The sequence below is a fragment of the Pseudophryne corroboree genome, chromosome 7 (genome assembly GCF_028390025.1).
Source record: "Pseudophryne corroboree isolate aPseCor3 chromosome 7, aPseCor3.hap2, whole genome shotgun sequence".
In the NCBI taxonomy this organism is placed as follows: Eukaryota; Metazoa; Chordata; class Amphibia; order Anura; family Myobatrachidae; genus Pseudophryne; species Pseudophryne corroboree.
Genome location: NC_086450.1, coordinates 267,501,798 through 267,523,958, shown reverse-complemented (window position 1 = coordinate 267,523,958; position 22,161 = coordinate 267,501,798). Strand labels below are relative to the sequence as shown.

The window sequence follows — 22,161 nt, the reverse complement described above, 5'->3', positions numbered from 1 at the left end:
GTGTGCTTGTCAGTGTGCGTGCATGTCACAGTGTGTGCGTGTCAGTGTGTGCGCGTGCATGTCACAGTGTGTGTTTGTGCGTGTCAGTGTGTTTGCGTGCGTGTCAGTGTGCGTGCGTGTCACAGTATGTGTGTGCACGTGCGTGTCAGTGTGCACGTGCGTGTCAGTGTGTGCGTGCGTGTCAGTGTGTGCGTGCTTGTCAGTGTGCACGCAGCATGTCACTGTGTGTGTGCGTGCGTGTCACAGTGTGTGTGTGCGTGTCAGTGTGTGTGCGTGTCAGTGTGTGTGCGTGTCAGTGTGTGTGCGTGTCAGTGTGTTTGCGTGCGTCACAGTGTGTGCGTGCGTGTCAGTGTGCACGTGCGTGTCAGTGTGTGCGTGCGTGTCAGTGTGTGTGTGCTTGTCAGTGTGCATGCATGTCAGTGTGCGTGTCAGTGTGTGTGCGTGCGTGTCACAGTGTGTGTGTGCGTGCATGCCAGTGTGCGTGCATGTCACAGTGTGTCTATCACCGTGTGTATATATGTGGCTATCACAGTGTATATATGTCTATCACAGTGTATGTTTGTATCACAGTGTACATGTGTGTCATATATGTGTGTGTGTCAGTATATGTGTGTATATCAGTGTATATGTATGTGACAGTATATACGTGTGTGTCAGTGTATATGTGTATGTGTGTGTGTGTGTGTATATCACAGGAGGATGGAGGCTGTGCCCTCTCTGCGGCCGATGGAGGCTGGTGGCAGAGAGGAAGGGGTGACTGGTTCCTGACGGAGTCTGGCAGCGCTGAGGTGCCCTGTGCCTGTTGCTGGAGCCGGTCCCTGCAACTGAAGGCAGCGGCGGGATGGACGAGGTGGCGGTGAGGAGATCCCGGTGCAGGACAGAGGCTGGTGACCGGAGGGGGATAAATGAACTGTGCGGGAGGCTGGCGGCCGGTGCGTGGAGGGAGGCTGGTGGCTGTGCAGGAAAGATGCTGGGCGGTGAGGTGGCCGGAGGGGGATAGAGCCTGGCGGCACTGAAGGCAGCAGCGGGATGGTTGAGACGGCGGTGACGTGGTCCTGGCATGGGACAGAAGTTGGTGGCCGGAGGGGGATTCAGGCTGGCAGCCGGTGTGGAGAGAGATGGACGGTGCGGTGGGCTGGCGGCTGTGCAGTGGCCGGTCCCTGCGGCCGGTGCAGGAAAGATGCGGGCGGTGAGGACGAAGTAGCCGGAGGGGGATGAAGCAGAGAGGGTCACCTGCAGTCCGAAAGACAAAAGTAGGCGAACACTAGCAGGCAGTGTCCGCCTACTTATCGTTCAGTTGGGGGGGAAAGTTTCCCCTACACCTGAACGATTAGTTGGGAAAATCAAACAGGTTTGATTTTCCCAACTAGTTGGACCAACCGTTTCTGGCCGTTTTTCAGCGTGTAGGAGCAAACGGCTGATAATCGTTTGCTCCCACACACTGCCAGATTATCTTTCCAACCAGCCAACTAGTTGGCTGGTTGGAAAGATATCGTCCTGATGTATGGCCAGCATAAGGAGTTTATTTACAAAGCATCAGCTTGTAAAACCTGGTGCTTCTGGTCGTGTTTATGTCTGATATTTTAAAGGGGAAAAAGCTTTTTCTAGACATCTTGTTAGTAAAAACATTGCCCTTTTAAATATCGGACGTAAACGCCTTCACAAGTGCCAGGTAAATAAACCCCTAAAGCTGGCCATACACCTAAAGGTTATATTTACAACAATCCAGTAAGTTGACTGGTTGGAATGAAAACCTGGTAATGACAATCGAAAAAAGACAAAAATGGTTGTTCAGTCAAATTGGTTAAATTCAATGAATTTTTCGTTTTCCAGTGTTTGGAAGCAAATGGTTGGTTGATGTGTATTCTCAAACATTACCTAGTTTTTGTTCCAACCAGCCAACCAGCTGGATGGTTGGAAAGATAATCCTAAGGTATACGTTTAGCTTCAGGTATTATACAAAGTTGGAAAGTCAGAAAGGACGATTTATCTTTATATATTTGTGGGCTATTCCCCATAAACAAACATTTTTTTTGGGTAACTGTAAATATTAAGTATCCCCCAGATGTATTTTGGAGGGATTGTAGCAGATATCGCCGATATCTGTCATGGTCCCTCCATTTTTCTCCACAAATGCAGCCCCCGTAGGTTTCTATGTGGGCTGCAATGCTGCCAGATTTACCAAGCATGGCCCAATAGGATAACGCTATCTCCAGAAGGCATTACCCTATTGTAGCCTATGGTCTACTAATACGCAATATTTTTGGGGTCCAAACCAATAAGCAGTGTGATACTGTTACTCCATCACACTGCTCCCAGTACTTCGCCAGGACGGGCTCTGGCAAGAGGAATTTAATAAATACATTTGAAAGTATAAATTGTTTAACATTGTAAAATTGGGTGAAACATATTAAACATATCTGCATTAAATATGCAGATTGTGATAAATATGCCCCAAAGACTGATCTGATGGAAAATTCCTGTTTGTTTTTCAGTAATGTACTGGGTATTATAATCCTCAAACATTTACCTTCTTTTTGTAACTCATGTAGCTTTTTACTTCTCTCTTAAATAAAATAATGAAATGCAAGCTCCTGATTGGCTCCGGGAGATTACATGAATTTATACAGACGAGTCCAGTCTCCTGTCAAATGTTTTTTGTTTTTTTTCTTGTTGGAAATTTTACTTGTAAATCAAGTTTTTGTGACATTTCAAGATTTCAATTAATAAGCAAATATCTGACCTTTCCCCGCAGACACAGGCTGGTGAGAAGGTGCTCACTGTATAGTCCATTTTCAAGGACTCCATCCCATCACCCCGTTCTCCGCATTTTGTGCCCCGAGGTCCTTGCAAAGGCAGCAAGGCCCTTTGAACCATGTTGGATGTTGCCCTATTGTTGCTGGATGTGAAGGGGCCCCATAACAGTTCAAGCTTCAGGGTCCCAAAATGTAGCTCTGCCTACATTTTGGTACCTACAGTGATTGGCTATATAAAAAAGGGGATTTCCAAATGCCTGATTTTAGAGCGCGTATGGCCAGTCCATGAAGACGACATAAAAAAGCTATAGTCTGCATCATACAAAGTTCAGTGTATGTATGCAAACCCTTCCACTCCTGCATTTGCCTATAATATTATATTCTTATAATTCAGAGTACGCACAATGATGATTACAGTGCCCATGTTCACCACGTCTGTTGTAAAAGGAATAACAAAGACTACTTTATTTTGCCTTTTAGTCAAAAGCATACAGCATCCACAGGACAAAAGCGTGCCAGCCTTGTTATTGAGGAATGGATGTCACTGTATGAAGCACTGACAAATGAAAGCTTGAAGATTCTACTACAAAAAGTAATTCCCTTTTTACAATTGGTGACTGGTAATTATTAGGAATTTAAATTAATGTATTTCTTTTGAATTTGCAAGTGCAATTTACATGGGTATAGGACATTCATTAATTCAATACAGCAGTAGATTAAATAAATGTTTTGTTCCATATTTACTAACCGAATGGTAGACCAAATGTTGTCCTGCACCCAAAAGGAAAATGAACCTACAGATTTATTGTGGGCATCATAGGGACTAATGTTTCAACACCTCAGGGGAACATCATGGAAAAAGTACTTTCAGAACAGACTTGTGTTAATCAAGCCTTTGCCTTAAACGTCAGACAGGGTCAAAAGTCAGACAGTCAAATGTCACAGTCAAATGTCACAGTCAAAAGTTAGACAGGGTCATTATTCAGACAGGGTCATTATTCAGACAGGGTCATTATTCAGACAGGGTCATTATTCAGACAGGGTCATTATTCAGACAGGGTCATTATTCAGACAGGGTCATTATTCAGACAGGGTCATTATTCAGACAGGGTCATAAGTCAGACAGGGTCATAAGTCAGACAGGGTCATAAGTCAGACACTTGAGTTTAAGTATTTTTAACCCAAATTTGGCGAAATTCGTCCCCTCGTGGGCTCGCTACGCTCGCCACGCTTCAGGCTCGGTGTCTCACGCCGCTTCTCTCTCCACAGCTTTACTAAATAGTTTGTGACATGGATAGTAAATGAGGCAAAAGTTGTAAAAATCACAGAAAAAAACGAAACACTTTTTTGCGTCTGACTTTTGATCCTGTCTGACTTTTGATCCTGTCTGACTTTTGTCCCTGTCTGACTTTTGTCCCTGTCTGACTTTTGTCCCTGTCTGACTTTTGTCTGACTTTTGACCCTGTCTGACTTTTGTCTGACTTTTGACCCTGTCTGACTTTTGTCTGACTTTTGACCCTGTCTGACTTTTGTCTGACTTTTGACCCTGTCTGACTTTTGACTGTCGACCATATAGTGTCTAACTAATAACTGTCTATCTTTTAACTGTCTGTCTATACACAGGAACCCAATAAAAATTGTGTACCACTATTTTGTAAGCAAATTACCAGACAACAGTATATTAAAACTATATTGGTGCAGTGTTGGCCATAGTGACCTCTTTTCTATAGCTGAAATTTTGTCCCCTGCCCTTCTCCATTTCATATTGTGGGACTGATTCAGAGTGGCATGAATCTCTCTTTATGGGCGCAAATGTCGACTTTTTGCATACATCTCATGTGCAGAAGCAGCTTTATGCATTTTTCATATGTCCGTCCTATTTAGCGGTGGCAAAGTGATAACACAGAACCACCCTGTCTTGTGAGAGTGTCATGAGCATGTAGATAAAGCTCTGTGTGATTCTGCAACATGTGCATAGGCGAGGAAAGCCTGTTAATGATGGATCTCGTGCACATGGCAATGGGCTGATGCAAGTGCAGATATTATGGATGATGAATGCAGCTGACAGTGTAAAATCAATGGACAGCACTGGTTTCCGTTTGTACGCACACGATCCCCCACATTAGTGGAACATATACTCACATTAGCATAAAGTACTGTAGTAAAACAGGCTTCTGTGGCTGCCCGCAACTACAGCCACTTTGCTTGTGACTCAGAATCAGGCCCTGCGCATACTTGCCCACTCTCCCGGAACGGCCGGGAAGTTCCCAAAAATCTGGTGTCTTTCACGGCCGCCCAGAAAGTGGGCATGTCTCCATGATGACACAATTGCAGAAACCATGCTTCCAGACCAGCCTCATTGGACTTACTGTGCACCGCCCCCTAAGACTTATCATGCCCCCCCACATCCCGCACTTCTCCAGGCTATTCCGAACTGGCTGTCAGTGGTGGATTTACCATTAGGCACTTGAGGCACATGCCTAGGGGCGGCACTTGTTTTGGGGCAGCACTTGGATGCTTGAATTGGTACTGTCATCCCAAAAAGTACCAGTAACTGCAAAATATTTCCACTGTACTATACCATATGTCATCTTGATTGGAGTGTAAACGGGTAGGACATGCTCATACTACCCCTGTAAACTGTGATTGCAGCCGGCTACTCGCCATGTTTAATCTCGCAGCGGCTGCATGTTACATCATACAGCCGTCGCGGGCCGCCAAGCAAACAGTCCGCACCCCCCCAATGCCGCAATGCCGCCCCAAAAACATTGCATTAACACCCCCTCCCATCCCGCGAATGCCTTTGCCTGTCACTCAGGCAGAGGCATTCGCATATGTGAGATGTCACATTTCACTGTGTGCGCATGAGGAGCACACACTCCAGAAGGGCTTTAGCATCCTTGCTGAATTAGGCCTTATATGGGAAGTATAAATGCAAAATAGTATTTCTACTAAATATATGACAATGACATTGTAGGCCACGAATGATATGTCAATATCTATATATTTGAGTTTAGAAAGTCTTCTTATAATAAAAAAACAAGATTTATGGTAAGAACTTACCGTTGTTAAATCTTTCTGCTGCGGGGTACACTGGGCTCCACAAGGATTAACATCGGGGATATACAGTAGGATCTTGATCCGAGGAACCAACAGGCTCAAAGCTTTTGACTGTTCCCAAGATGCTCAGCGCCGCCTCCTCTATAACCCCACCTCCATGCACAGGGAGCTCAGTTTCGTTAACCAGCCCAATGCAGTAGCAGGTACCAGAGACGACAATCGCTCGTAGCCAAATACACCACACACTCGCCACAGGAGAGAGTGTCAGCGGCTATGCCTATACCAACCCAAAGAAGCATAGTGTGTCAGGGTGGGCGCCTTGTGATCCCAGTGTACCGTGCAGAAAAAGATTTAACAACGGTAAGTTCTTACCGTAAATCTCGTTTTCTGCTGCGGGGTACACTGGGCTCCACAAGGTCTAACATCGGGGATGTCCTAAAGCAGTTCCTTATGGGAGGGGAAGCACTGTATAAAGCACCAGAACCCGGCATCCAAAGGAAGCATCCTGGGAAGCGGCGGTATCAAAGGCATAGAACCTCATAAAAGTGTTCCCTGAGGACCACGTAGCCACATTGCACAATTGTTAGAGGGTCGCACCACGGTGGGGCGCCCAACAAGGATCAACCGACCAAGTAGAATGGGCTTTGATGGTAGCAGGAGCTGGCAGACCAGCCTGTACATAAGCATGTGCAATCAACATTCTAATCCATCTGGCCAGAGTCTGCTTAGAAGCAGGCCAGCCACGTTTGTGAAAACCAAACAATACAAAAAGAGAATCAGATTTCTTAATGGAGGAAGTTCTCTTCACGTAGATACGAAGAGCCCGTACCACATCCAGACTGCTCTTTGGCAGACAACTCAGGAGAATTAAAGGCCAGAACCACAATCTCCTGGTTAAGATGGAAGGAAGACACCACCTTAGGTAAATAACCCATCCACGTTCTAAGAACCGCCCGGTCACGGTGAAAAATTAAATAGGGAGACTTACAGGATGAGGCACCCAAGTCCGAGACCCTTCTAGCTGAAGCAATAGCCAGCAAGAAGAGGACCTTAAGAGAAAGCCACTTAAGGTCAGCAGAGGCAAGAGGCTCAAACGGAGACACTTGCAAAGCCTCCAAAACCACCGACAAGTCCCAAGGGGCCACAGGCGGCATATAAGGAGGCTGACTCCGCAACACACCCTGAGTGAATGTATGGACATCAGGTAGGGTAGCAATTTTTCTCTGAAACCAAACCGACAGGGCAGAGATGTGAACCTTGAGGGAGGCCAGACGCAAGCTTAAGTCTAGGTCCTGTTGTAGAAAGTCCAATAGTTTGGCCGTACTAAACTTGAAAACGTCATAATTGTGAGACTTACACCAAGTAAAGTAAGCATTCCAGACCCTATGGTAGATCCAAGCAGAAGCCGGCTTACGGGCCTTCAACATAGTTTGAACGACTGCCTCAGAAAAACCCTTGGCCCTCAGGGCAGAAGCCTCAAGGGTCATGCCGTCAAAGCCATATGGGCAAAATCCTGGTAAACACAAGGGCCCCGAATGAGGAGGTCTGGTCGTTGTGGAAGTAGAAGGGGACAATCCCGCGAGAGACCCAAGAGATCGGAGAACCAGTGCTGTCTTGGCCACGCCAGAGCGACGAGAAGCAGGTTTCCCCCTTCTTGCTTGATCTTCCGTATTACTCTGGGCAGGAGTGACACTGGAGGGAACACGTACAGTAGCTAAATGTTCCATGGTATTGCCAGAGCGTCCACAAACGCAGCTTGAGGATCCCTTGTCCATGCTCCGAAGACCGGAACCTTGTGATTGTATCGAGACGCCATCAGATCCACATCTGGAAGGCCCCATGTGTCCACGAGAAGTTGAAACACCACCGGATGGAGGCTCCACTCTCCTGTGTGTTCGTCCTGATGACTGAGATAGTCCGCTTCCCAGTTCAGGATGACCGGAATGAACACGGCGGATATGGGCGGCAGATGGCGTTCTGCCCACTGAAGAATCCGTGATACTTCCCTCATTGCCATGCGGCTTCGAGTGCTGCCTTGATGATTTATGTACGCCACCGTGGTGGCATTTTCCGACTGTATTTGAACAGGTCTGTTTGTTATTAGATGCTGGGCCACTGTCATTGCTTTGAACACTGCCCGCAGTTCCAGAATATTGATCGGGAGCTGAGACTCCTCCTTGATCCACCGACCCTGAAGAGAGTGTTGTTCCAACACCGCGGCCCAACCTCTCAGACTGGCATCCGTTGTCAGAAGGACCCAGTCGGATATCCAGAAGGGACGGTCCCTGCTCAATTGTTGGTCCTGAAGCCACCAGCTCAGTGACAGGTGGACCTCCGGAGACAAAAAGATCATGTGAGATCTGATCCGGTGAGGCAGGCCGTCCCACTTGGTCAGAATGAACTTCTGCAGAGGGCGAGAGTGGAATTGAGCATACTCCACCATGTCTAAAGTCGACACTATGAGACCCAGCACTTGCATTGCTGAATGTATCGACACTTGCGGACGAGATAGGAAGCATCAAATCCTGTCCTGAGGCTTCAGGACTTCCTCCTGAGACAGGAACAACCGTTGGTTGTGATTGTCCAATAACGCTCCCAGATATAACATGCTCCGTGCAGGACCAGGGAGGATTTCTTCCAGTTGATCAGCCACCTGTGGGCTTTCATGCACTGGACCGTCAGATCGAGATGACACAGGAGACGTTCTGGGGAAGTTGCCAGGATCAACAAATCGCCCAAGTACGGTAGGATCCTAACCCCTTGACGGCGGAGTGTAGCCGTCATGACCGCCATAACTTTGGTGAAAACTCGCAGAGCCGTTGTCAAACCAAAGGGTAATGCAAGAAATTGGTAACGAAGGTTGCCCACCGCAACACGCAGGTACTGCTGATGAGATACTGCAATAGGAATATGTAGGTAGGCATCCTGTATGTCCAGGGAGACCATATAGTCCCCTGGCTCCATGGCCAGAACAATAAAGCGCAGTGTTTCCATACAAAACTTGGAGATCCGCACATACTTGTTCAAGGACTTCAGATAGAGAATGGGCAGCGAGGACCCGTTCGGTTTCGGGACTAGAAACAGCGGTGAATAGAACCCCTTGCCACTCGGAGCCAGAGGCACCTGTACTACCACTCCTGTAGTCAGGAGGGAATGTACCGCCAAGTGCAACGTGTTTGCTTTTGCCAAATCCAGAGGCACATATGTCAGGCAAAATCGCTGCGGGGGACGATTCTTGAAGGGTATGGCGTAACCTCGAGCGACGACTTCTCTCGCCCAGGTATCTGAAGTGGTCTTCAACCATTCCTGGGCAAAACCTAGAAGTCGGTCCCCCACCCTGGGATCCCCGCCCCGTCATGCGGCAGGCTAGTCAGTTTTGGAAGTTGGCTGACGGGCGGCCCAGGCACGCTTCAGTCTGGGCTTGGCAGGTCTGGAAGCACGAGCTTGCTTTGGGTATGCCTGACCTTTTGCATTTCCTGGAGGACGAAAGGGCAGAGGGAAAGTACTTTTAGCCTTCTGTGCTGAAGGAGCCGTACTAGGTAGGCAAGCTGTTTTAGCAGTAGCCAGGTCAGCCACAATCTTATTGAGGTCTTCTCTAAAGAGAATGTCTCCCTTGAAAGGAAGCACTCCCAGGGTTTTCGTGGAATCCATATCCACCGACCAGGATCTCAACCAAAGGATACATCTGGCCAAGACAAACGTAGTAGCTGCCTTGGCCGCGAGCACTCTGGCATTGGAGGCTGCCTCCTTAAGGTATAGAGAAGCCATGGCAATATAAGAGAGACATTGTCGAGCATGCTCAGATGCATTGGAAGGCAGTTCCGCCTCAAGTTCCTGAGCCCATGCCTCAACAGCTTCAGCAGCCCAAGTCGCTGCAATAGTTGGCCTATGCACAGCCCCCGTTAGGGTATAAATCGCTTTTAAACAGTCCTCCACATGTCGATCCATCGGTTCCTTCAGAGAGGTGACGGTAGTTACTGGCAGAGCAGAGGAAACAACCATACGCGCCACATGAGAATCTACAGGCGGAAGGGTTTCCCAATTTTTACAGACCTCCGCAGACAGAGGATAGTGAGCCAACAGTCTCTTATTCGGTGTGAATTTTGTCCCCGGATTTTCCCAGGATTCCTGACGTATGTCAACCAGTTGTTCAGAATGAAGTAAAACTTGTTTAACCACCGTCTTACGTTTAAACCTATCATGTTTCTTGGAGACAGCCTCAGGCTCCGCATCATCAGACACCTGAAGAATGAGCCTGATTGCCTCAATCAAATCCGGGACATCCACTAATGACTTTTCTTCCCCATCAGAAACATCAGTGTCTGTGGGGTCAGTATATGCACCGTCCTCATCAGAGGACGTGTCTGGAGTAGCAGTGGATTGGGAGGAGGTAATGGTCCGTTTAGAAGACGACTTAGTCTTAGGCGGGCGAGAGTGACACTTAGCTTTAGTCATAGACCGGTTCAAATTCTGTAACTGAGTGGAAAGCTGATCCGCCCATGGCGGGTTAACAGCAGGGACCATAAACTGTTGCAGTGGCACAGGTGGTCCCACAGGGGGCGTCAGTTTATTTACAAGCGTGTTTAACAATGTGGAAAATGTAGCCCAAGGTGGGTCTTGTGATGCCCCAGGTGCAACCGACCCACTGGGGGGTAAGGAACCCCCTGAACCTGAACTCTCAGCTGCCATATTATCCTCCATAACGTCCGCAGCCTCACTACCATGCAGTGTGGGAGAAGCCCCAGCGTCGTTGCCACATGTAGCAGACATAACTATGTGGGTAATTCCAAGTTGATCGTAGCAGGATTTTTGATAGCAATTGGGTAAAACCATGTGCACTGCAGGGGAGGCAGATATAACATGCGCAGAGAGAGTTAGATTTGAGTGGGGTGTGTTCAATCTGCAATCTAATTTGCAGTGTAAAAATAAAGCAGCCAGTATTTACCCTGCACAGAAACAATATAACCCACCCAAATCTAACTCTCTGCAAATGTTATATCTGCCTCCCCTGCAGTGCACATGGTTTTGCCCAATTGCTATCAAAAATCCTGCTGTGATCAACTTGGAATTACCCCCTATGTGCACAATATTGGGCAACCTGGTACAAAGTGTAGCAGCACTATATCTAGCAAGAATTCTCAGTAAAGTATGATTGCTTACGAACTGGTAGTTCAAGAGATATAGACTATATGGTGACTATAAATCACAAGTAAAAATACACTGCCAGTATATCTTGTGATACAATCCTATATTAAACAGAGAAAACCTGAAACACTTGGCTCCCTCAGGTTTAGCATTATAGGAATAGCCCACTGAGTGAAATACACTATAATAAGGCAACCACGCAGCAGCTACATGCGCACACACACATAGTCACAAGCGTACCATGAAGAAATTATGTACCATAAAACTGCACTGGACTAGCAATACCCAGTGATACTTAGTATGGCTATATGTATTAACAATAGATGTATCAAAGCACAGTACACACTGGATGTACAATCTATCACAGGGTGTTTGCACTACACAACCCTGAATGTATGCACTCTTTCTTAACTAACACTGTCCCAGTGACAGGTAGAATACTCAAGTGTCCTGTATGAAGCACAGCACTGGCAATTAGGCGGTTCTACAGAGGAGGATTTGCCCCAGCAGTCCTAGAAACAGCTCAGCTCAATCTGTGATTGCCACTGGTCAGGAGTGAGGAAGAGATATGCAGCTCCAGGGCGGGAACATTGCAGAAATGGCGCCCTGGGGCTGGGGGGGAGGGGCCTCTGTTCCGACCTGCTCCCCCTGCTGGCATCCCCACTGGGCGCTGCGGGCAGTAAAAAGCAGGGTTAATATAGTAGAAAACTCTCCAGACCTGTGCCCCTTAACTGTCCCTGGTGGCTAGTGGAGCGGCTGCCCAGTACTCAGTGTCCACGCCAGTGCGCGCGTGGTGCACCTCCTATGGCCGCGCTGGATCGTGGTAAAGTGCGTCACAGAAGCCCCTTACCTCCCCCTAATCTGCGGCCCCACGATCCGGGAGGACGGCGGCGTGTGTGTGACTGACCTCTGTAAAGAAACCGGCCCCTCCGCTGCAGTGACCTGACAACCAGGGTGCGGGAGTATATAGCGCCGCTGGGGGTGCCGCAGCTGCAGCCAGAAAAGTCTATAAAGACTTTGTCTGCTGCAGCCCTTGTAGATGTAAAAGAATCTTCTTCTTTCTTTAAAATAAAGCTATGAATAGGCAGCCCCCTGTTAAGTGCCTATTTACTACATGGCACCAACTTATAAACTGAGCTCCCTGTGCATGGAGGCGGGGTTATAGAGGAGGCGGCGCTGAGCATCTTGGGAACAGTCAAAAGCTTTGAGCCTGTTGGTGCTCCTACTCTACACCCCCGATGTTAATACTTGTGGAGCCCAGTGTACCGCGCAGCAGATATATAAATACAAATCATTGTTAAGCAGTACAAGTTTGTTTGATTGTATATAGCCTGATAGCAGACAAGGTTTAACTTGCATTCTGTGAAAATATCTAGCTCCTCAGGATACTGTATAACTAAAATTAACCACTTAACTGATTATTTTTTCCCCCAAAAAAAGGTTCCAAAATCTTTTTTTTTTATGAGTTAATTAGGTGAAGAACATGAATTTAACCTTATCCAAAATGATTTTAGCTAAAAAAATAAAAAAAAAGATAATTTTAAAAATGTATATATTTTTTTCTCAAACATCGGAATATCTGTGAGGAAGATAAGTAACATCAGAACATCGGTAACATTGCGACCATCGCAATGTCACTTTTAACACCCCCGACAGCTGCCAGGTACACAGGGGGTGGGGTCTGACCGATCAGCAGTGATTGGCGGCATGGCAACACTGAGGGGAGGGTGCAGGGAGGCAGAGGGACCTTCCGGTCTCTCTGACAGCAGCAGCGGAGGGAAGTTTCCTTTCCCTGCCGCTGCTAACACTCTTTATCTGACTGGTCGCATCCTGTGCGACAACGTCAGATAAAACACTTGTTGGTTTGGTCGCATCTGATGCGACCATGCCAGGCAAGTGGTTAAGAGATGAGGTGGCTGAGGAGCTTAGCTGTGTAGCTGTATTTGCATCTGCAAATCTGCCTAGACACACAGGCATTGTTGCTACTATCCTTGCAAAACATGGGGTTGTGTATGGGTACAATGGGCCTAATTCAGACCTGATCGTAGCCATGCAAAATTTTGCACAGCTACGATCAGTTACTCAGTTACCCCGCATGTCAGGCCCTACCCCTCCCCCGCACAGGTACAAAAGCATCGCACGGTGGCGATGCATTTGTACCTGAAGAGTAGCTCCCTACCAGCGCAGCTCCTGTGCGCTGGCATGGAGCTACCCACCGTTGTCAGGGTCACAGTGGCTGCCTGTGATGTCGCACGGCTACCACGGCCTGCCCCCCGCACAGTCCGGGCATGCCTGTGTTGCCCAGACTACTTCCCTAAAACAGCGGCCCAACCCGGCGTCCCACCCCCTCACGCCCAGCAAACGCCTCTGCTTGTCAATCAGGCCGAGGTGATTGCAGGTCTGAGATGGCCATCGGCTGTCTGGCATGCCCCGGCGCACTGCGACGCCAGCGCATGTGCAGTTCACACCTTTTTGGCTGCTGTGCAAAAACGCACAGTAGCGATCAGGTCTGAATTAGGCCCAATAAAACAAAAATTACCACAAGGGTGCTGGAATGGAAAATAAAATAAATAAGAACAATACAAATATACCAAAGTGGCCAAATCTTCTGCAGGAAGAGTAGTAAACTGACAGCCCGATTCTGAGTCACTCACAAGTCCGCAATGTGCATGGATTTCACTGATTTCAGCATACTTGATATGTGCCAAATAAATAAATTGACTTCAATGCTTTTACAGATTGATCCGTCCATCGAAAGAGCACACTATCTGTGAAATGGGTGGTAACGGGGCAGTGACCATGCGTAATGATAATGGTTTTGGCTGCGGACATAAAAACAGCTGGCTGGCTAGGGTTCCACACACTGATTTTAAAACTGGCCATACGCTAAGATTTTCTGCCCAATCTGGCTGGTTGGAACACAAATCCAGTAATGTATCTGAATAAAATGACAATTGACCATTTGCTCCCAACCACTAGAAAACAGACAAAAATTATTGTTCAGGCACATTGGTTACATTCGTTCGATTTAACCAATTTGTCTGAATGACCGTTCTTACCCAGAATATCCGGAATATCTCAGTCCGCTGTAACGGCAAACAGCCTCAGGCGTGCGGGTGGGTCACGGCTCTCTCCTGGGTCAGCTCCTACGTCACTACAGCATCAACGCGTTTCGGAAGTCCGCCCCCTTTTTCAAGATCCGTTACAGCGGACTGAGATATTCCGGACATCTCAGTAGTGAAGCACAGCCTCTATTCGGGAGCGGGTATGCATCCTGTGTCCTTTTTAAAGAAAAATTTGTGAAGTCTTTGTGAATAAATTCCCTGCTGGGATACTCTTATCTTTATTAATTTGGCATTGGTCTGTTGGAGTATTGAAACCTGATAACCTGAAGGTGCCAGACGAGATCAAGAAATACAAAGATACCTTTCAGTGAACGGTATCGGTTTTTTTAAAGTGAGTGTCAGTCTAATAGTGAGCGCAGCAAGGACGGAGATTCTGCTTAATTGATCTCATTACTGACAACTAGCTGGATACAAAGTCTGCATAAAATTATCCATTTACAAAAATGTTTAACCTAACACTCTCTACAGTGTGATCATATGTTTCTCATTAATTATCCATTGAGATATTCACCAGAATTTTATTACTATATATTCTTTATTCTTTACATGTGTAAGGATAAGGTTTTCTTATTGTGCCAAATATATTAAGGCATTATCTGGATCTTAGGGGTTCTCAGCGCTGTACACTCCTCTCCAAACTCTTCTTCTTGTCAGTACTAATTACAGGTGTTGGTGTATACCTGGGAGTGGAGTTGAGCAGCTGATTACCAGCGCAGTAAGGGGAGATAATTCCTTTTCTTGTTAGTTTATTAAAACTAGATGCCTCCTGTTGCTGTAGTGATCCAGTGGTAGATTTTCTGGACCATGAACACAGCCAGGAGATTGGTCATCTACCATACAGTCCAGATCTGGACCCCTGCAATTTCTTCATGTTCCCACAAATCAAGCGCATGATGCATGGGATTCATTTTGAGTCACCGGAAGCTGCAGTGGAGACTTTCATCCAGCATATAGAAGACATACTGTACCTGCTTCAGACTGGACCAGCTGCTTCACCAAGTGGTTTGAGCGCTTGTGACTTTGCATAGACTCCTCTGGCAAATACTTAGAAAAAATGTAATGTTCACTTTGTAAATATAATACTTTTTGTGCCTCCGCAAACTTATTGCACTCCCCACGTATGAGGAAGATTAATGCAACATAATCTCTTATCTGCTATTAAATTAAATAACTGGATAAATTCAGCAATATGGAATAAATACCAAACCTACTTCTATGAGCTCATATGTGACGCTTTAAGTTACTAGAGCAGTGGTTACCAAACTTTTTTGAATCAGGCCAAAAGTTTCTTATTGAGAAATTGAAAAAGAAATATTAAGTAAATTGTGTTTTTGTCATCCTTAGGTTCAATTGTGTGGTGAGGGACAAGATGTGATTCTGTTTGTCCACATATCTTATGATTGACAGCAACCAACACTGGCTTTGCATATTACATTGATCAAAAATAATTTGACTTGGTCCTCGACCACCATCCAAGGCACCCCTGCAAGTGTCCAAAGACACCCCAGGGTGCCTAGGCACACAGTGTGAGCACCACTGCACTAGAGGGTTAACCACTTGCCTGGCATGGTCACATCAGATGCGACCATGCCTGCAAGTGCTTTATCTGACATGCAGGGGTGTATCTACCCATTGGCCAGGATGGCACTCGCCAGGGGCGCCACCCGGATTTGCCACCCTTGACCAATGAGTGGAATCACTTAGTAGTGGCATCGTCTGGGCTGGAGGATCTCACAGTAGGCAGGAACAGGCGCCGGTGTACGGCACCGCAATGCACTAGTGAAGACCATGAAAGTAAACTACAGTTCCCAGCAGCCCTTGCTGTCGAGAGCTCCTGGCAGCAAGGGTTGCTGGGAGCTGTAGTTTACTTTCACTTTCTTCACGAAGTGTGGTGCGGTGCTGAGGTGTGGTGTTCCTGCCTACTGTGCAATCCTCCCGCCCAGGCAATGCCCAGCTCATCACATTAGGTACTGCAACATATTAATTGATATGTGCTGTGAGGGGGGAGGACTATATGCAGGGAGGAGAAAGGACTATATGCATGGAGGGGGGAGACACTGTGCTGGGAGGGGAGAGGATTATATGCAGGGAGAGGGGAGACTATGTACTGGGAGGGGAGAGGACTATATGTAGGGACAGGGGAGACTATGTACTGGGAGGGGAGAGGACTATATGTAGGGAGGGGGGAGACTCTGTGCTGGGAGGGGAGAGGACTATAAGAAGGGAGGGGGGAGGATTATATGCAGGGAGAGGGGAGACTATGTACTGGGAGGGGAGAGGACTATAAGCAGGGAAGGGGGAGACTCTGTGCTGGGAGGGGAGAGGATTATATGCAGGGAGGGGGGAGACTCTGTGCTGGGAGGGGAGAGGATTATATGCAGGGAGGGGGGACTCTCTGTGCTGGGAGGGGAGAGGATTATATGCAGGGAGGGGGGAGACTCTGTGCTGGGAGGGGAGAGGATTATATGCAGGGAGGGGGGACAAAGTGCTGGGAGGGGAGAGGATTATATGCAGGGAGGGGGGAGACTCTGTGCTGGGAGGGCAGAGGACTATATACAGGGAGAGGGGAGACTCTGTGCTGGGAGGGGAGAAGACTATATGCAGGGAGGGGGGAAGACCATGGCTATGTGCTGGGAGGGAGATGGGGCTATGGCTATGTACTGGAGGGGAATGGAGACTACGGATATGTACTGGGAGCAGGATGGGGACTACTTCTATGTGCTGGGAGGTGCTGGGGACTACGGCTATGTGCTGGAGACAGGAGGTTATCTACCCATTGACCAGGATGGCACTGACCAGGTGCTGATGGAATTGACCAGCACTGACTGATGGCATTGACCAGGTGCACTGGCTGAGGAGGGGATGCTGCCTGATGGTGCCACCCTTGGCCAGGGAGTGGAATCACTTAGTAGCGGCAGTGCCTGGGCTGGTGGTTTGCACAGCAGCCAAGAGCTGGCACCGGTGTTCGGCACCACAGTGAAGACACTCAAAATAAACTACTAGAATCCTATTCTTCATATATCACTATATCACCACTACTATCCACTACTAGGTAGTGCACAGAGATAACTTTTCAATGCCATTAATATTTTATTATACCCCCTGACTGCAGGAAACATCGCTGGGCAGCGCTCCTCCTTGGCTAGGCACTGCTGATTTCTCCACAGCGTGACAAGGATTACTGTGTGGGCATGATGTGTAAGGGGCACTATGGTGGGACATAATGTGTATAAGGGGTACTACTGTGTAATGTAATTTGAATTGGCAGTACTATTGTGTGGTCATGCCCCATTCCCACAAGATCACGCACCTTTTTTGCCCATGCACCTTCCCTATTTCAGATATTGGGGGGGGGGGGGGGGGGCGCGCCAGTCCCTTACTTTGCCAGGGGCGTCTGGTCCTCAAGATACACCTCTGCTGACATGGTCACACAGGATGCAACCAGTCAGATAAACAGTGTTAGGAAACTTCCCTCCACTGCTGCTGTCAGGTCCCTCTGCCTCCCCGCACTCTCCCCTACTGATTGCCGTGCTGCTGATCACTGCTGATCGGTCAGCACGGCAGGACCCCACCCTCCAGCCGCTGGGGAGTGTAAATTAACCCCCCCAAGCCACTCCCAGACCTCCCCTGTATACTTGGAGGCTATCCCGGCTTTCAAAATGATGTTCTGATGCTAGCGATATTCTCAATCGATGTTTGGGGAGAAAATATTTTTAAAAAATCAAAACAATTTTTTTTTTAAACTAAAATCATTTTGTATAGGGTTAAATTAATGTTCTTCACCTAATTCACTCATGATTCGTTGGTACTTTATCTCTCTCCACTTTATATCTCTATAAGCTTTGACACATATGCCCCTAAGTTTGAAAAAGCTAGTGATGCAAAACGTGCATATCTAGGATGGATAGACCACATTAGACAGTTATAATTTATTTATTTATTATTTATTTATTAACAGTTTCTTATATAGCGCAGCATATTCCGTTGCGCTTTACAATTAGAACAACAGTAATAGAACAAAACTGGGTAAAAACAGACAGACAGAGGTAGGAAGGCTTGTAAGGATAATTCTTGTAAGGATTATATAGCTTGTTAACAGTGGCATAACTTCATCCAAATTGCTCCTAGGCAAGATAAATGTTGTGCCCCCCCTACAAAAAATGATTTGTATTTTAGCCAACTCCTTGCCCTGTGTGAGTGATATGCCCTCTTTCTCATGTGAGCCATGTCCCCCTTCCCCTGTGTGAGCCATGCACCCACCCCCCCCCCTTGTTTTGTGTGAGAGATATCACCCTCTTCCCCTTTTCGGAGCCATGTCCCCCTTCCCACGGTGGGAGAGACAGGGAGAGAGACACAGACATGGAGAGACAGAGAGGCAGGGGGGATAGAGACCGAGGGAGAGATGCAGAAACATGGGGGTAAATTTACTAAGATGGGAGTTCTATTTAAGATGGGATGTTGCCCATAGCAACCAATCAGATTCTACTTCTCATTTATCTAGCACCTTCTAGAAGATAATACCTGGTATCTCATTGGTTGCTATTAGCAACATCCCATCTGAAATAGAACTCCCATGATAGTAAATTTACCCCATGGGGAGAGACAGAGATGGGGAAAGAGAGAGACGAGGGAGAGAGACAGAGAGAGACAGGCAGACGATGAGAGACAGGGAGATAGCCGAGAGAGATTGACAGGGAGAGTCAGGGATAGAGATGAGGGAGAGAGACGGAGAGAGAGAGACAGATGTGGAGAGAGAGATGCTGGGGAGAGGGAGAGAGACACAGGCAGGGAGAGGGAGAGAGACAGGGACACAGACAGGGAAAGGGAGATAGAGACAGGGAGAGGGGGAGAGAGACAGGGAGATGAGAGAGAGAGAGAGATAAGGGAGAGAGGCAGGGAAAGATAGTAGGGAGAGAGATACGGGGAAAGAAAGAGACACACACAGAGAGAAGCGAGGTAGAGAGACAGGGAGAGAGACGCAGTAACAGGGAGGGGAACACAGGGATAGGGGGAGAGAGACAGGGAGAGAGAGATGAGGGAGAGAGAGACAGTGGGAGAGATAGACAGACAGGGAGACAGTGAGGGAGATGCAGAGACAGGGAGAGAGACAGAGCAGGGGAGAAAGAGAGAAGAGAGTGACAGGGAGAGCGGAGAGCATAAGGTGAGGTGCACGTAAACTTCTACCGCTCTGAGTGCCACAGACTGACACTCCTCCTTATGTGGCCGGGTGGCGGTGGCCTCACCCCTAGAGATTTGCTTGCCAGAAGGGAGACTCCCGATGCTCCCTCCACATGAGCTACGATCTATCTCTACACTTACCCTCCTTGTTCGCCTCGTGCCCGCTGAGAGCTGTGCAAGCGCTTTCTGCAGCATCTTCGGTGCGGCTCTACTTCCGTCTTCACTGCCCGGAATGTGTACCCATCTCTCAGTGTCAGGGTGGCTCTTTGTGGAGGCAGCTCCTCCCCTGTGTCCCCGGTCTCCGCTCTGCTCCTCCAGCTATTAATTTCTGCATCTCCGTATCTCGCAGCAGTCTCAGCTCTCCCTCAATCGAGAGAGGGTCTTTTAGTGACCCCTTCCCCCAGTGGTGTAACTAGAAATTTCTCATACGTCCTAGAGGATGCTGGGGATAACATCAAGACCATGGGGTATAGACGGGATCCGCAGGAGACATGGGCACTGCAAAGACTTTTCATTGGGTGTGAACTGGCTCCTCCCTCTATGCCCCTCCTCCAGATCTTAGTTTTAGAAATGTGCACAGGTCGACTGGATGCACTCTGAGGAGCTCTACTGAGTTTCTCTGAAAAGACTTATGTTAGGTTTTTTATTTTCTGGGAGATCATCTGGCATCAGACTCCCTGCTTCGTGGGACTGAGGGGGCAGAAGCAGAACCAACTTCCTCAGAGTTTCATGGCTCTGTTTCTGGCTGACAGGACACCATTAGCTCCTGAAGGGGACTGAACGCTAGCCGTGTCTAGATGCTCACTCCCACAGTACGCCGTCACCCCCCTCACAGAGCCAGAAGTCAGAAGACAGGTGAGTATGAGAAGAATGATCTTCAATCAAGTAAGTGATGGCTGAGGTGCAGCGCGGCTGGCGGTAGAGCAGCGCGCCATTGCTGCCCACACACAGGCACTGCAGGGTGCAGGGCAGCCCTACCCCCGCCAGTATAAATATTGTCATGGATACTGAGGGGTGGAGCTTCTTCCTCAGGCAGCCAGCACACTACTCAGCACCATTTTCTCTCTCTCCTTAGGCTGCAGAGAAGACGCTGGTCCTCTCCTCCACTTCTGACAAGTACAGGGTGCTATAAAGGGGGGGGGGGGGGGCACAAAGCGATTGTGGTGCATTTGATAGTGTATATTACTATTTAAATGCGCTTTTGGGCTGTGGACATACTGTATTCACAGGCAATACTGGCGCTGGGTTTGTGAACTGGCTGCTCCTATCCTGTGTCCCTCTGACAGATTTTACTGTGGGTCTGTCCCCAAAATAAGTCCCAGTGTGTCTGTGAGTGTGGTGTACACTTGAGAGGCATGTCTGAGGCAGGGAGTTCCTCCCCAGAGGAAGCCATTTTAGGTACACAGAGTTGTAATGTGGTGGCGCTACCGGCATACCAAGAGCCTGCATGGGTGAAAGAGCTACGTGACAGTATGACTGACCGTAGATTAGATAAATCTGAATCTAAGGCTGCATGCTGGAGAAAATCTGTGGAAGATGTAATTTTTCATGATGCTGTTATTCCTTATGCGGGCGGTCCCTCTGGGTCACATAAGAGACCATTTGCAAATGTTGTAAACACTGATACCGACACGGATTCTGATTCTTGTGTCGACATTAGTGAATCCAGAGAGATAGATCAGAAATTGGCAAAAAGTATACAATATATGATTGTGGCTATAAGGGACGTGTTGGAGGTTACAGAAAGCACTCATGTACCTCAGGAGAAAGCTTATTTATGTAAGGAAAATAAATCCAAAGTCACGTTCCCTCCTTCACACAAACTAAATCCTCTGTTTGAAGGAATGTGGGTGAATCCTGATAAAAAAATTTCGTATTCCCAAAAGGATTCACAAAGCTTATCCTTTCCCGGTTGAAGACAGGAAAAAATGGGAGTCACCCCCCTGTGTTAGTGCACTTTCCAGGTTGACAAAGAAGGTAATTCTCCCTGCTCCTGGCACGGCTTCTCTTAAAGAGTCGGCAGACCGCAAAATGGAAACGATATTGAAATCCATTTATGTTACCAATGGTACATTGCTCAGGCCCACTATTGCCTGCGCATGGGTGAGTTGCGCTATTGAAAAATGGTCAGAAAACGTGTCATCAGAAATTGACACGATTGATAAAGATGAGATACTCCTTAGGATAGAGAATATCAAGGATGCTGCCGCCTACATGCTGGAACCAATAAAGGGTATTGGACTCTTGAGTTCACAAGCCGCTACCATGGCAGTATCGGCTAGGCGGGCGTTGTGGATTCGCCAGTGGAACGCGGATGCAGATTACAAAAGAAACATGGAGGCTCTCCCATATAAAGGTGAGGCCTTATTTGGCGATGGCCTGGATGCGTTAGTCTCGGCGGCTACCGCAGGTAAGTCAACATTTTTGCCCTCTGCGCCTGCACCAGCAAAAAAGTCCTATCACCCGCAAATGCAGTCCTTTCGGCCCACTAAATACAAAAAGGCGAGAGGTTCCCCCTTCTTTGCAGGTAGAGCAGAAGTCTACCCCTAATTCTGCTAAATCCGCTGCATGACGCTGGAACTCCCTTGCGGGAGGCCGCTCGGGTGGGAGCACGTCTCAAACTCTTCAGCCAGGATTGGATTCTGTCTGGCCTGGATCCCTGGATGTTGCAAATAGTATCCCAGGGATACAAACTAGAATTTCAAGACGTTCCCCCATGCCGATTTTTCAAATCGACCTTGCCAGCTTCTCCGCCAGAGAGAGAAGCAGTAACAGCGGCAATTCAAAAATTATGTTAAGACCAGGTTATAGTCCTGGTACCGTTGTCACAACAAGGACGGGGTTTTTATTCAAGCCTCTTTGTTGTTCCGAAGCCGGATGGCTCGGTCAGACCGATC

General features: G+C 47.9%; 1 protein-coding gene across 3 annotated transcripts in view; it reads left to right on the top strand.

Annotated features, from left to right (window-relative positions):
• Nucleotides 1–22,161, top strand: part of RFTN2 (raftlin family member 2) — a 362,340-nt gene that overhangs the window by 134,789 nt on the left and 205,390 nt on the right. For all 3 annotated transcript variants that reach the window (XM_063934130.1, XM_063934131.1, XM_063934132.1), the window contains one exon: nucleotides 3,237–3,348. In XM_063934130.1, coding sequence (XP_063790200.1) covers nucleotides 3,237–3,348 — 112 coding nt within the window. The remainder of the gene's footprint in view (nucleotides 1–3,236; nucleotides 3,349–22,161) is intronic.